The sequence below is a fragment of the Phalacrocorax aristotelis genome, chromosome Z, assembly GCF_949628215.1.
Source record: "Phalacrocorax aristotelis chromosome Z, bGulAri2.1, whole genome shotgun sequence".
Taxonomy (NCBI): domain Eukaryota; kingdom Metazoa; phylum Chordata; class Aves; order Suliformes; family Phalacrocoracidae; genus Phalacrocorax; species Phalacrocorax aristotelis.
In genome coordinates this window covers 53951558-53964656 of record NC_134311.1, presented here as the reverse complement: position 1 = coordinate 53964656, position 13099 = coordinate 53951558, and the positions used below count along the sequence as shown (strand labels likewise).

The following is a 13099-nucleotide window of genomic DNA, read 5'->3' as shown; positions in this document are numbered from 1 at the left end:
TACAAAATTTATGCTACTTATTATAACTTTTAAAAATTATGATGATTATAAATTTTAAACCCATTCCTCTAAAAGTGATCTTTTGAGTACAAGCTTTAAGGAGCAATAAACTAAAGCATAAGAATTAGCTTATTACAATTTAAATATATACATATTCACTGATTTAGAAAATAAACAAGCTTTGGAAAAAAATTTACAAAATTTATTATTTTTGCTTGCACTGGTTAAAATAATGAACTATTCTCATCTTTTTCTCTAAATGAAAAGAGCTCTTTCCTGAATGTGTAATGAAAAAGATTTAGTATTGAACTTCACTTAAGACTTATTTAACAGCAATTTAGAACTGCCAAAAAGATGCTTTTTAAGGATTTTAAATACACTTTCTGTTACCAACTTAGGTTGATCAGCAGCTTTTGTTCACTCTCAGAATCCTTCAAAAAGGGAAACTCAAAACAGGAAAAAGGCATATAAAAACAGTAAACGCTGACCTCCTGAGGTTCCTACAACAAAAATATTCAAGTAGAAAATCTACACCATTACTTAGCAGCGGCTATTTCTGTAGTTTAGCACACTAACAGCACTTTATTCAGTGTGTAAGGAGCAAATGAAGTAAGCCGTGCTTTTAGCATGCCAAGAGGCAGAAACACTGGAATGTAACAAAGACAAACTCACAATTCTACCAGTATAAACATTCAGTCAACATTCAAGAACTGTCACAACTACACCACAAGAATTAAGATGCTTTTTATATATCCCATGATGCAATAATTATAACTGTTAATGCTGATTCAGAATTTTTCTTACCTCACATTATACCCTAAACGGCTTCTGCAAATCCGTGCTATATTATGCATTAGGAATATGCTTTATTTGCTTTAAAATATACCATGAGAGAACTTAGATACAAAAGACTGTTTTATCAGTACTGTTTATTTCTGCCTTATTTTAATTATTTTCCTTGCTTTGCTGTTATACCAGATCAGTTCACATCTGTACAAATACCTATTAAAATACGTATGTACAAAAGTGGCATCGTAAGCTAATCCGAGGTGAGGTGGAGTGGTTTTATTTGGTTGAAGGGGCTTTCTGAAATTTAAGAAGTTTAACTAAACTCAGATTCTAGCTGTTATACTACAGTAATATTTGGGTAGTTCTTGTATTCTACAGACTTTTAAAATGTAATTTCTCTGAAACTCTTCCCTAATGTTCAAACACACTCAAAATTAAAGCAAGTTTGGGTCTAAATAACATCCCACCTTGCTAGATTTTAAAGGTTTGGGTTTTTTTTTCCTTCCAGAATTTAGTTTTGAAGTGCTTTTAGTGACTATTACTGATTTACTTCAGAGTTATTAGTCAAGAAGGAATTTTGTATTTGCTACCAAAGCAATGTATTTGGAAAGCAGGTTATCACATGCAATTTTGACCAAATTGAATGAACACTATGTACTAGCATTACTAAGTGTACTTCATGCAGTACATGTCCAAATTATTCTTCAGGCATAATCTATTAAAATATGTAAAACAAAACAAAAAAAGGTGTATGTGTGGGGTATTAAAAAAGTTCATGCTATCATGCATTGAAAAAAAATCAGAACTCTTTAAACAGCATTTTAAAGTTCACACTCACACAGCTCAAACTTCAGTGCAATGGCTAAATCATTCAACAGTCAAAGAACAGAACCATGCAAAGAAGAGCAAGTTCTTAAAAAAAAAAACCAAAACCAAACACACCACACCCCACCCTCCCCCATTATCCAGTATCCATTCTGCAATGCAAAGGTGAGAAACTAAACCTATAAAAAGGCTGTTATGGCTTAATTTTGTTTTGCAGATTAATTATGCAGCACTTGAAAAATGGAAAGGTGTGGCTTCACCTCTGACCAGCAGAGTTAAAAATCTCTCCATTTTCCTTTATCATCATGGGATACTCTTTAGGCAATCTAAATTATTAAAGACTTGCCACTTTCAGATGGACACAAGATCAAGTGTACCAGTTAGGATTTCACATTCACAGTACATAAGAAAATACACATGAAAGGAAAAGTAAAGGGTTAACTTAACAAGGATTTATTCACAGGAATACATGTAAGTAGAGGAAAAAAAACAAAACAGAAAAGCTAAACAAATGAAATGAAGAGGATCCAAACCAACTTTCACTCTGTAGCTTTAAACTTGCACCCTTGTGCATTTAACTACATCAAAGGGCCACCAACATGCGCCGATACAGTGTAGATACCCTGCATTACATCCATTAACTTAAACATCTCTTTAAGATCATGCTTTGAACAAAAAGAAAGCGTAGTAGGTAATATGTTGAGTGGGAATAAACACAAATATAGCAATCATGTCATCAACTTCTACAATTGTCTTTTATGTGCCAACTAACATTTATGCAGCCTTTAACGGGTCTTACCATGTAACTCATTTTTAGAGGTTCTGATAAAATCACTAGTATATAACCATGCAGAAAGCACATCACACTGACAGCACAGAGGCAAATATTTTGCACAGCTATATCAGCTTTCCACATTGTGCAGGTTACACACAATACAATATCAATCTTATTCTTAACAGATCCTAAAAAGGTATTTCAAGGCCTAATTATTAACTACAGTACTTGATATCTATAGTCTTAATAAAAAGAAAATCCACAGAATCTTAGAAAAGGAATTTTAAATGCAGGGTTATATTGAATTGGTAAACTGCAACACAAAACTGGCGCAACATAGGTAAATGTATACCAATTTCACTCTATGTGATGCAAGCATGCTACTTTCCCACTAATTTAAATTACTTCTGATCACTATGAGCCAGAACGCATGCCTGAACCTTAAACTGCACGTTAAGAATAATGCCTTACTCTAGAAATTAAATCTAATGAAGTACAATAATTAAAATAATAACTACTACTTTAATTCTTTTTTTAATGTAAAAATTAAGATGTCAATCTTTCCTTTGAAATGTCCCTCCCCTTATCCCCAAAATGAAAGGAGTGACTCATTTGGCAGCTTGCAGGTTGCTTCATTTTGTCCAGGTTAACCTTTATTGATTTATGATGGGGTTTCTATATTGTACACTGCAAGTGCCTGCTCCTAATACACACAAGCTCCATTTTAACTGTACTAACTTCATTTGTGTAGTTCTTCATTAACATGCAGATACCTAAGAATCCCATCAAGCAAGATGAAATAATGTAGAAAACCCTTACTTAAAAAAAACAAACGAAAACAGAACGCCTTTTACTGTTTGTGACTCCCATTCTTAGGTTTTCTTTATTGTGCGCAAAATAGTTTTCCTCTTTACGTATTCCCACAGTTCAATTATATGGTTCTTATTTTGGTACAATTCCCCACAATATTCCAGAATGTGCTGTTTTGTGACTAGATTTTTTTTTTTTTTTCTTCTTCACATCCAGTGCAGAGTTGTAATAGGAGACATATTTCCACCCACAAAGGCTCCAGATGTTAAAACATTTCCCAACATCGACTTAATACAGTGACGGCAACACCTCCCTCCCGCCCCTCCCAGTAGGGTTGGGATTGTACTGTATTCCCTACTGGTTTACCCTTCCCCCCAGTAAAGGGTAACATTTTCCCTGGGTGCAGAGGCTCCCTCATAGTCTCCCAGACTGAAGGACCTATAAAAGGAAAAGGTAAAGGTGTAGTTAAATCCTACTTTGAACCTTGACTGACAGATCTATGCATAAACCAAGAGGTTTTTTGCCTTTGTTAAGCAGTAGGTACCAACCTTTAACTTAAAAATGAATTTATGCCTAGATTTTAACTTTTAAGTCTATTTAAGAAAAGATCCCATTTATATCAGGTAAATTATTATTAATGAAATAATGTGCACTTTAACGCTACTCTGATAGTTCCACTATTCTGGCTAAGGTTAGATTTAAGATGAAAGCAGTCCTATATATTCTATCAAGCTTTTCCATTTTAAGCACAAATTTATAAGGTAGGTATGACACTGAGAAAGAATATTAAACATATGTGCTATTGACCTAACAACTTCACTTTTAGGTGGATTAAACAATTGCCATAGTGTCTCCTCAGTTCAAACTGAGGATAATGGCAATTTTTATCCTTTGGATTCCTCTTCATTAGGAGGAGAAAACACCCTTCTGTCAGAACTAAAAAGCCCTCGTTGATAAACATGTAAATGTTTGAAATTGGTTTATTTTTAATCCATTGTTCAGATCAAACATGTAATTCAAACAGGATTTTTTATGTCACTGACTTAGAAAAAAAATCTTAGATTCACTTTTAAATAGTTGTCTGTTCAACAGAAAAATGGAATTGAATTATTTACTCCCATAATTTCAGTACAAAAATTCTACAGCAAGTATCAAATTTATTGAATAAACTTAATTCGCCCTCTTTTTCAGGTAGTATAATAATCTCTTCAGAGTATCACACTCCTTTGCACATGGGAAGTTTGTTTTATACAGTGTGCATAGACAGCATACAAAGCAAGGTAGTATAATTAAACTATTCTAGACTGCACTATCACTGTTCTTTGCTGAAGTTGAATCATTCTCCACACAGAACTATAACAATTCTGAATTGGTGACCAAGATGTAATATGGTAACCATAAATACATCAGCTTCCCCAAAACATCAAGCTACAGTGGAGTTAGAGATTAGCATAACATCCTTTAGTCAGTGCAAAGATCATCTAGTATGTGGGTAGGAGTACATTAGACTTCTCATGGCTAAAGTGTGTTAACAAACTTACTTTCCTATTCCTGCTTAGGCCAAATCTGACATCAACTAATTCGTTAGACGTAAGGGAGCCTGGTATCTTTAGTATGATGGCTTGAGGATCACACTCATCACTTAGCTTATTAAACCTGAACCAGTACTTTCTTATACCTAGTCTTCCAGCCTTATCTTGATACATTACTGTGTGTACCATACACTCACTTTTTCTTTCTCTCTCTCTATAAAAATAAAGTAAGAGTCAGACAACTGCTTTTGCTACAGATACCATCATTTAGGTATACCATCACCCTTCTTTTCCCCCCTTCTTGTAAGAAGGAAGATATCTCATCCAGCGTATCTGAAAAATTCTAGTCTGATGAACTGATTACATTTCATATAACGCAAACCGGGGAAGTCTGTTATACAGCTCTATTTAGCAAGGAAGATTTTTCTGCTTACCTCTAATTATGGGACTGCAGCTACAGTACATGAGGTTAAACTCCATAGTAAGCTGCAAGGCGCTCTTTTAAGGGAAGAGGAAACTGGTCAGAGAAACGCCTCCAATTCTCATCCCCAACTTGATTTTTAAATCCATGAAGAATCTACAAATGAGGGGGAAGTCAAGATAATTACTAAACAGTAAATACATGATAATTATTTACTAGCAACATATTCAGTAAGCCACAAACTGCTGGATCGTACATCTGTCCATTTGAATTCTCCAATTTAATACTGAAATGCTACTAAGGAAAAAAAGAAGTCTAGTAGCGCCCTTCTTAACTGAAGTGTTTCTTCTTTCATGGGTGACCTGTAGAATATAGCTACCCACATAAATTAGCATGTATATACCTATCTATATGTATTTTTAATCGGTAAGATGACTTACAACCTCAAGTTAGGCCATTTCAGAATGCTAAACAATTTATCAATTGACATAGTTTATATACATTAAGACTACAGTATTCACATTTCTTTAGAATACGTAATATGCTGTGGGAAGAAAGCTGAGCCAAGACTGCAGCCAGCATTTGACAGAATGCATTCTTGTCAATTTCTAACACAAATACAAAAAGCATCCTGTGGGAGCTCTTTTTTTGATGGAACCTGAGAGACAACTATCACTAAGAAGGAAGGTGTTAAAGCCTTTTTATTCTGAAAGAACAGGGATCTAGTCAGTCACAGTCAAAAGCCAGGAAAAAAGTTTACAGGTTTCACTGTGAATCTTCCAACATAATAGATTAACTGAAAACTATGAAAATTAAATGGCACTATCTAAAAGGTCTTCGTATGTTAACTGTGAAAACAGGTTAAAATGCAAATGTGAAAAAGAATAAAGCAGATGAAATGGCTGCCTATCATAGAAAATAATGCTAAGAGAGTCTAAAGTTTTTGTTTTCTTTTTTAAATTCAAGGACCCTGAACTATGGAACCATCTGTCATGAACACATCCTCACGGAAAAGGCAATGTTCAAGTTAAAGCTCATGGTATTGCACTTACCCTCAACAAAAAATTCTCAAGCTGAGCTGTTCTTAAACAGGATGTAGCAATAATGACATTACAGTGTCAACAGTTAACTTACTGCTTTTCTCCCTGAAGGAGACCTTCCACAAGGAGGCTCACCTCTCTTTCCTAACTCAAAGGGTCAGATTAGCCAGCTGCCAAGAAATTCCCGAGAAATCTAAGCATGTTCAGGTATGACAAAATGAACACTTAAAATCATCATCCAAGTTTTAGCAAGTAAGCTTCAGTTACAGTCTTCAGCTACCTTGCTTTTTTTAAAAAGCAATAAAATTCTTAGGGTATGTGTCAGATTTCAACACTGGCAGCTCATCTACTCATGCTCTTGGAAGTGGTATTTTCTCTCTCATCTCTAGCACTAAAACACAAACATAAACAAGAAAAGAAACACTGGACAATCCAGTTTTTTTTTTCCCCATTGTTCCTGAAAGGTGTATTTATGGTTGGAAAGAACATTTAACTGGATATACTGGAATCATTCATTCATGAGGAAGTAATCTAAAAAATGTACATGCCATTTCTTGAAGAAAGCTTTGTCTCCTTTCTTGCATGCCAAAAAGCACAAAAGAATACATTTTGAAAAGCAAGGATGTCCTTATGCCAAGTGACCAAGAATCATTGTGTCTAGTCTGAATGCATCAGATCCCACATGGATTACTTGGAAAGAATCTGAAAAAGAGGGGCCTAACTTACTGAAACAAGTATTCAGTGCTCAAGGACCAGTGGAGAAACACACACTGAGACTGCTTTGGACAATCATCACAGACAGCATATCCTGTCTGTGTATATTTGCCGTTACCTTCTGCTCATGCCAGAATACTCACAGCTGTGCACTTTCTGGACCTGGTGTTCCTTCAAAGGAGACCAGTTATCTGAGAGGTGAACTAGGACAGTGAGATTTCTGTCTTTGCTCTTAAAGATGGGATACAAAAGTTCTAGCTTCTGTTTTGATGCTCACAAATGGCATTACTTGAAGAAAAAGTGCTAGTACTGACCCATGGTCCTAGTAAGTACTTAGGAATAGGCTCCATTTTTGTTTTAAGATGATTATCATGAACTTCTGATATGCAGTCTTCCTAAAAACAGAGATTTCACTTTACAGCTTATGATGGGAGTCGCAATACTGAACAGTAACAGCATCTGTTCATGAAACTGAAATAAGTTGGAGTTTTTTTGGTTTTGTTTTGTTGTTTTTTTTTTTTAAATATCTAAGACTCTAGTGCCAAAACACAATATATCACATTCTGGGTGGGAGGATTTTTGGTTATTTTACACAAGGCAGTCTTTTCACTTAAGTTCTGTTGACACTTTGTCTAGGGATGTTTTCTTGGGTATAACTGTACATTAGTTTCTTGAAACTTGCTCATCCAAGAGGGATCCTGAGGAGGATTAAGCAGTCCTGAAAATTAATTTTCAGCAAGAGAAACAGATCAGGATACCATGGGACATTTTTCATTTGCCATTTTCTGGATGTTTCTCCATAATAAAGTAGGTATCTTCGTGGCAAAAAAGACCTGAACCATGCAAATCTCGTTTTGTAGAAAAAAATCTCAAATGTGGTATTAAAAAATGCTGTTCTTCCAAATACAGGCAAAGCAGAGTAGGCTGGACGTGACGAAAAGCTCTTCAAGGGTGATTATCCTTTCAAATAAGATCAAGTGAACTTTTCAATACTGTTAAAAAAAGTTTGGAATAATCCAAATGCATAGAAGGAAATACAGGTTAAAAAAAGTCAGGATTTTTGTTGTTTTGTCTGAAAATTTATAACCTTGCAGAGAAGCCTCCATGACCACAAATACAGTAACTGCTAACAGTGGAAACAGAAAGCACGAAAAGCCAGAGGACCCAAACCACCATCATTAGGATATACTGTTATATTAGACACATTACCTTACAGAACATGTCTCGGAGATCATCTTTTGGGCTAATCCATGAAGCAACAGCATCACAAAAAAAAATAAAGTCCTACAAGATTAAACAATCACATAGATTAGAAACCTCAACTTATAGGTCTGAAAACAACACTTGATGTTCATTCTATGAACTACGCAGGGTCTTTCATCCTAATTCACAACTGCTTTTGGTTTTATGTATTTATTTTCCAGATAATTTGGACAATAACAGTAAGATACTGTACACCTGAGTGCTCAGAAATAGGAATAGCTGAGTGAAGGAATAGCTTTGTTTAATCAGGTCTTTGATTAAATAAAACCACAGGTAAAACCCCAACAATTCTCTTCCATGCCACATTTGTCTAACATCAATTCTTCCAGTACACATACCAAGTTCAAGAACCAAACCACCTTAATAACAAGCAACAAACTCAAGACTGCAGTTGCAATGCTGTCATGGATTTCCAGTTGTGGAAAAATGTTGTATTTCTTTAAGCAGAGCCAGAAATTTTTTTCTGGGACACACAGAATGTTTATCCTACAGGTTCAAAACTAAAGCCCCAATATCCCTATACTCACTTCACCTGCTGTCATGCATTACTCTTACTACACCATAAAAATAACACTCTGTAATCATTAAGTTGATAATGCATGTTTTTGGGTAGGAACTGAGGATAATGAATACAGAGAATAAGAGATGGCATAGTGAAAACAGTCCTTAATTATCCCCTCCCCATAAGCTATGTGAAGGAACAAAATGGACAGCAGAAGAGGGAAAGGCTAAGCACAGAATAAGGCATAAGTGAAATGAACTGAAAATTTCAAAATAAGGTAGAGACTCAATATTGTGTTTCAGGAAGAATAATTCCAGGCAGAGGAGAGGGGAAAACACCTTCATTTCCCTCTTAGAAAATATTACATTGGTACAGCTTTCGTTTGGAGGTGTTGAGGCTAAAGAGCAAGTCACATAAATGGTACATTTGAAGAACAGAAGAGAGATGCATGTTCCTTGCCACATTTACTATTTAAGCAATATATCCACAGTTGAAAAAGAATCTTCTCTACCCCGGTATTAAGAAGTGGTGGTTACTGGTTTTGTTCTGTTTCTTCTTTAAAAGTCTAGGTTACCTCTGGAAAATAGGTTTAAGTATGTCAACTTTTGCCTTATGCTTTCATACAGATCCTGAACACAACCTGACAGAAGTATCGAAGTACAGTTATTCTAATCAAAGTCCATTATTTACACATTCTTTGTAAGTAAAGGATAAAAACTGAGTTTAACAATACTTTTCTCCTTTCCTTTGCTAGGTGATAATTACTGAAGCATCACTGTATGTATCATTCACAATATAAACATCTTGGCCTCCTTGACCTCTCAAAGCCACATCATCTACTGCAGGGAATCACATCAAGCTAACCTTTTTCATACTCCATATACAGCTTAATTAAATTTCACATGAGTAAAGAAAAGAGCTTGTCATCTATTCATGCATCTTACTTGGACTACTCCACTGGGGTTGACTGAGATCATGGTACATATCCCGCGGAACGCTGAATCCTTTTCCTCATTGTCTCTTATGTTTCGCAGAGAGGTACACCTAGCAAGTTGGAGAGCAAAACTTAGCTAACTCTATTACTTTTTCTTCAATCAAGTCAGAACTAGATGACAGTATTTGATGGAATAAGTCACACTGATAAGATGATCTGAAACACTATTTTGAACACTTAGAAAAACACATGTTGCACACAGTCTTTACTAGCATATTCCCATTAGGCATCATCTCCAGAATCTTGTTCTCGTCTTGCACTATATGCAGTTAGAAAGTGTGACCTGTATTCCATTAAATACAACAGAAACATGTATCTGAAATATTTATAGAAACTATCTTTATTAGAAGCAGAACATATAATACTATCACAGTATGAATTATGTCAGATACCACTTACAGAACAGTTATTTAACTTCTACAGCAGCAAGCAAGCTATTTTATACATAACAAATCTATAAACATATATTCCTTACAGCAATTCAAGCCTCAGACTAAATTTTAAGTAAAGTAATGCACGGTTTAAATTTTACAGTATTTGCATGCATTGTATTACCATTCTGGTGGATTTTAAAATGCTCTTTCATAGTCAAGCTTTAACACAGCAAGCATGTGACAATCTTATCCCATGCATAAATTAGTCGTTAGCCACAACATAAAGAATACATGATGGTGCTACTAAAAACTCACAAACCTGATAGGACAAGATTAGTCACATGGTTGGCAATGATTAAGGATTGAGATTTTGTAACCAACTGAAAATATATCTAAAAGTGAGATAGAGAGAAGAAAGAAAGAAAGTGAAGAAAAATGAATTAAAAAAAAAGATTGAATAATACACACCAGGGTCTTATAAACTGCTGTAGCATGGGGGCCACCTCTTGAGGACAAACGTAACCAAGACGACCAATTGTTATTGCTAAGGTAACGCAATCACGGTTATACACCACCAAACGCCAACCAAGACATGAGCAAATGAGGGGGGAGGAGAAAAAATAAAGAAAAAACAACAAATAACTCAGAAACAGAAACCAACAAAATCTGTGTATGATAATAAACATAAGATTTCACCAGTGCTGTTTATTACCACCCCCTAAATAAGAGGCAGCAACATATATGGTATACTCTCCAGAGTAAAAGAAAAAATTGAAGAAGTACATGAGAGAACACCAAAAACACAATTTCAAATCCAAAGGCTTTCTGATGTCAGCAGTCATTCTGCCCTCTTCAGAGTAATCTGTTAAGTAAATTTACCTACCATATATTTCAGAGTTTTTATCCAAATGTACTATTATGGATACTCTTGATAAAAAGGAATTAACCATTTTCAGTTTTAGTATCAAGTATTTTAAACATTTTTTTCAATATTTAGAACTCAGCATTTTAATAGACCAACTCTATCAGTAAAAATACACTTATAAATACTTTTACATGGAAAATATTGTGGTCTAAAAATGCTGAATAGAAGAAACTTCTCAAAGAGCACCAAATATTTTCTTCATAATCTTGTAGAGAATTTAAAGTGACTGCAGATTAATTCTTTAATCCCAATATTTCTCCTGTTCACAAAAGACTCCCTCATTAAGGTCATATAAGACTCCTGACTTCTGATACATGAAAAGCAAAACTGTTTCATCAGATGATTTGGTAGTTTGATCCTTTGTTCTGAGGGACAGACTAAAGACAATATCTTCATGCAAATGTGTTTTAATGGTGTTTGCTCAACTCACAAAAGATTAATCTTTAGAAAAAGGAGAGGGTGGGGAATAATGTATCAGGTTTACTTGAAGCAAAATACATGAATAATACTAAAATCCAGCAGATTTATATGAAGCAGAAAAAGGAAACCTATGTTCAAGGGACATACTATGCAACACTCTAATTAACAGGCATTTGCCAACAGTTTCATGAAACATGCAATAAAGCACATGATGCTTTCTCCAATAAAAGTTTGGTGTAGGATATACTAGCAGTTCAAAACATCCTAATTCCAAGAAAGCTGCAGCTCACTGGTAATGCACTGTTTTGACCTGATGTTACAATTTCAATATACAGTGTCCAAAATTTTTGCAGATCGAACTTCTAAAACTGGATTTGAAGTGCTACTTTCAAAACTTAAAAGTGTATTTTCATTTATCTGTAAGTTTGCACAGCTACAGTCTGTACGAGGAATAGTAATCTCTTTCAAAGCTCAACCTCTTGGCATGGACTGGTTATTTTCTATGCAATTACTTTTACTTAAGGTAGTCTCATGTTTCCGTAAGAGAAGTGTTTTGATAGCTCATTACATAGCAAGCTAAAGTAAAAAACAGTAATATACTTGCAATACTAGTGGCATGCAGCACAATATCCCACAACAAACCTCACTCAACACTCAACATTTATTTGCAGTTATGCATCCACATGTAAAGTAACTATTAAGAGAATTAAAAAAAAAAGCCAGTGTTTGGATGCTTCCAAAGATTCTCTAACAATGATGGAAGCAAACATTTAAGTACTGGATGCCTCTCAGTTACAGGTTTTACACATCTATCAGTGCAGAGGAAGGGGGTCAGGGCACAGGGAAAGAAAGTTTATATTGCTATACTATTCCATGGTATATTCCATGGTATATTTCACAATAAGTAAGTATTTGCTCCAAAATTATCTTTTCAAAACGTAGTACCTGTAGTACACCAGGCTACTAGGTAATTTTTCCTTCAAGTTCACCTTCCATACTAAATGGGGAATACTAAAAAGTGCCGCTTCTAAGTTTAGAGAATGCCAAAGGAAAAGTAAGCATTGCATATGTCTCCAATTTATCTCATCCTTAGCTAAAAAAAAATCTGTAGCAGTGAATTTGCATAGTTTTCAATCATGTCAGGTATAAGGATAAAACAGTCATTTTTTATAAGACAGTTTTCAAACAGAGGAAAAAAAAAAAGATTCTCAATTAGTAATATAGTAAATCAGAAACCTGTTAAATTATTAATGAAGTTTTGTTGAAGTATGGAAGGTGCTTCATACCAGAACATGCCCTCTATAAATGCAAAAGAAACAAGCCTCAGAAATTCTGATTCAATAAGGCATTTGGGGAGTGCTCCCAATTCGGAAGGCAAAGCTGTGGGCCAGAACATAAAACTTGCATGCCATTATCAGAATTCTTTTCAGAAATTTGTTAAGTGACCAGGTAATAGAAGTTATACATAACTTCAGTCATGTTGTGGTAAAACTGCCATCACAGATCTAGATCTTTTTGCACAATGTTACAAGTTTATCTTAAATAAAAGTGCGTTTTTTTTGTAAATTCAGAGAGTTCATTAGTTTTATATATGCCAATTACATCTGCTTCAAACACTAGACATATATATACAGTACACATGTATAAGGACATGCATATATTAAAATCAGTGTGAACTAAGTCTTTAAGTGTTACTGCATATATTTGTCATATTC

At 34.7% G+C, this 13099-nt stretch overlaps 1 protein-coding gene across 1 annotated transcript in view; it reads right to left on the bottom strand.

Moving 5' to 3' along the window:
- Window positions 1–2044: 2044 nt before the first annotated feature.
- TNPO1 (transportin 1) overlaps window positions 2045–13099 on the bottom strand; it is a 55613-nt gene continuing 44558 nt past the window's right edge. The window contains exons 21-25 of the mRNA XM_075078500.1: window positions 10508–10583; window positions 9616–9715; window positions 8116–8190; window positions 5166–5308; window positions 2045–3637 (exon numbers count right to left, since the gene is read on the bottom strand). Of these exons, the coding sequence (XP_074934601.1) occupies window positions 5201–5308; window positions 8116–8190; window positions 9616–9715; window positions 10508–10583 (359 nt within the window). The 3' untranslated portion in view covers window positions 2045–3637; window positions 5166–5200. The remainder of the gene's footprint in view (window positions 3638–5165; window positions 5309–8115; window positions 8191–9615; window positions 9716–10507; window positions 10584–13099) is intronic.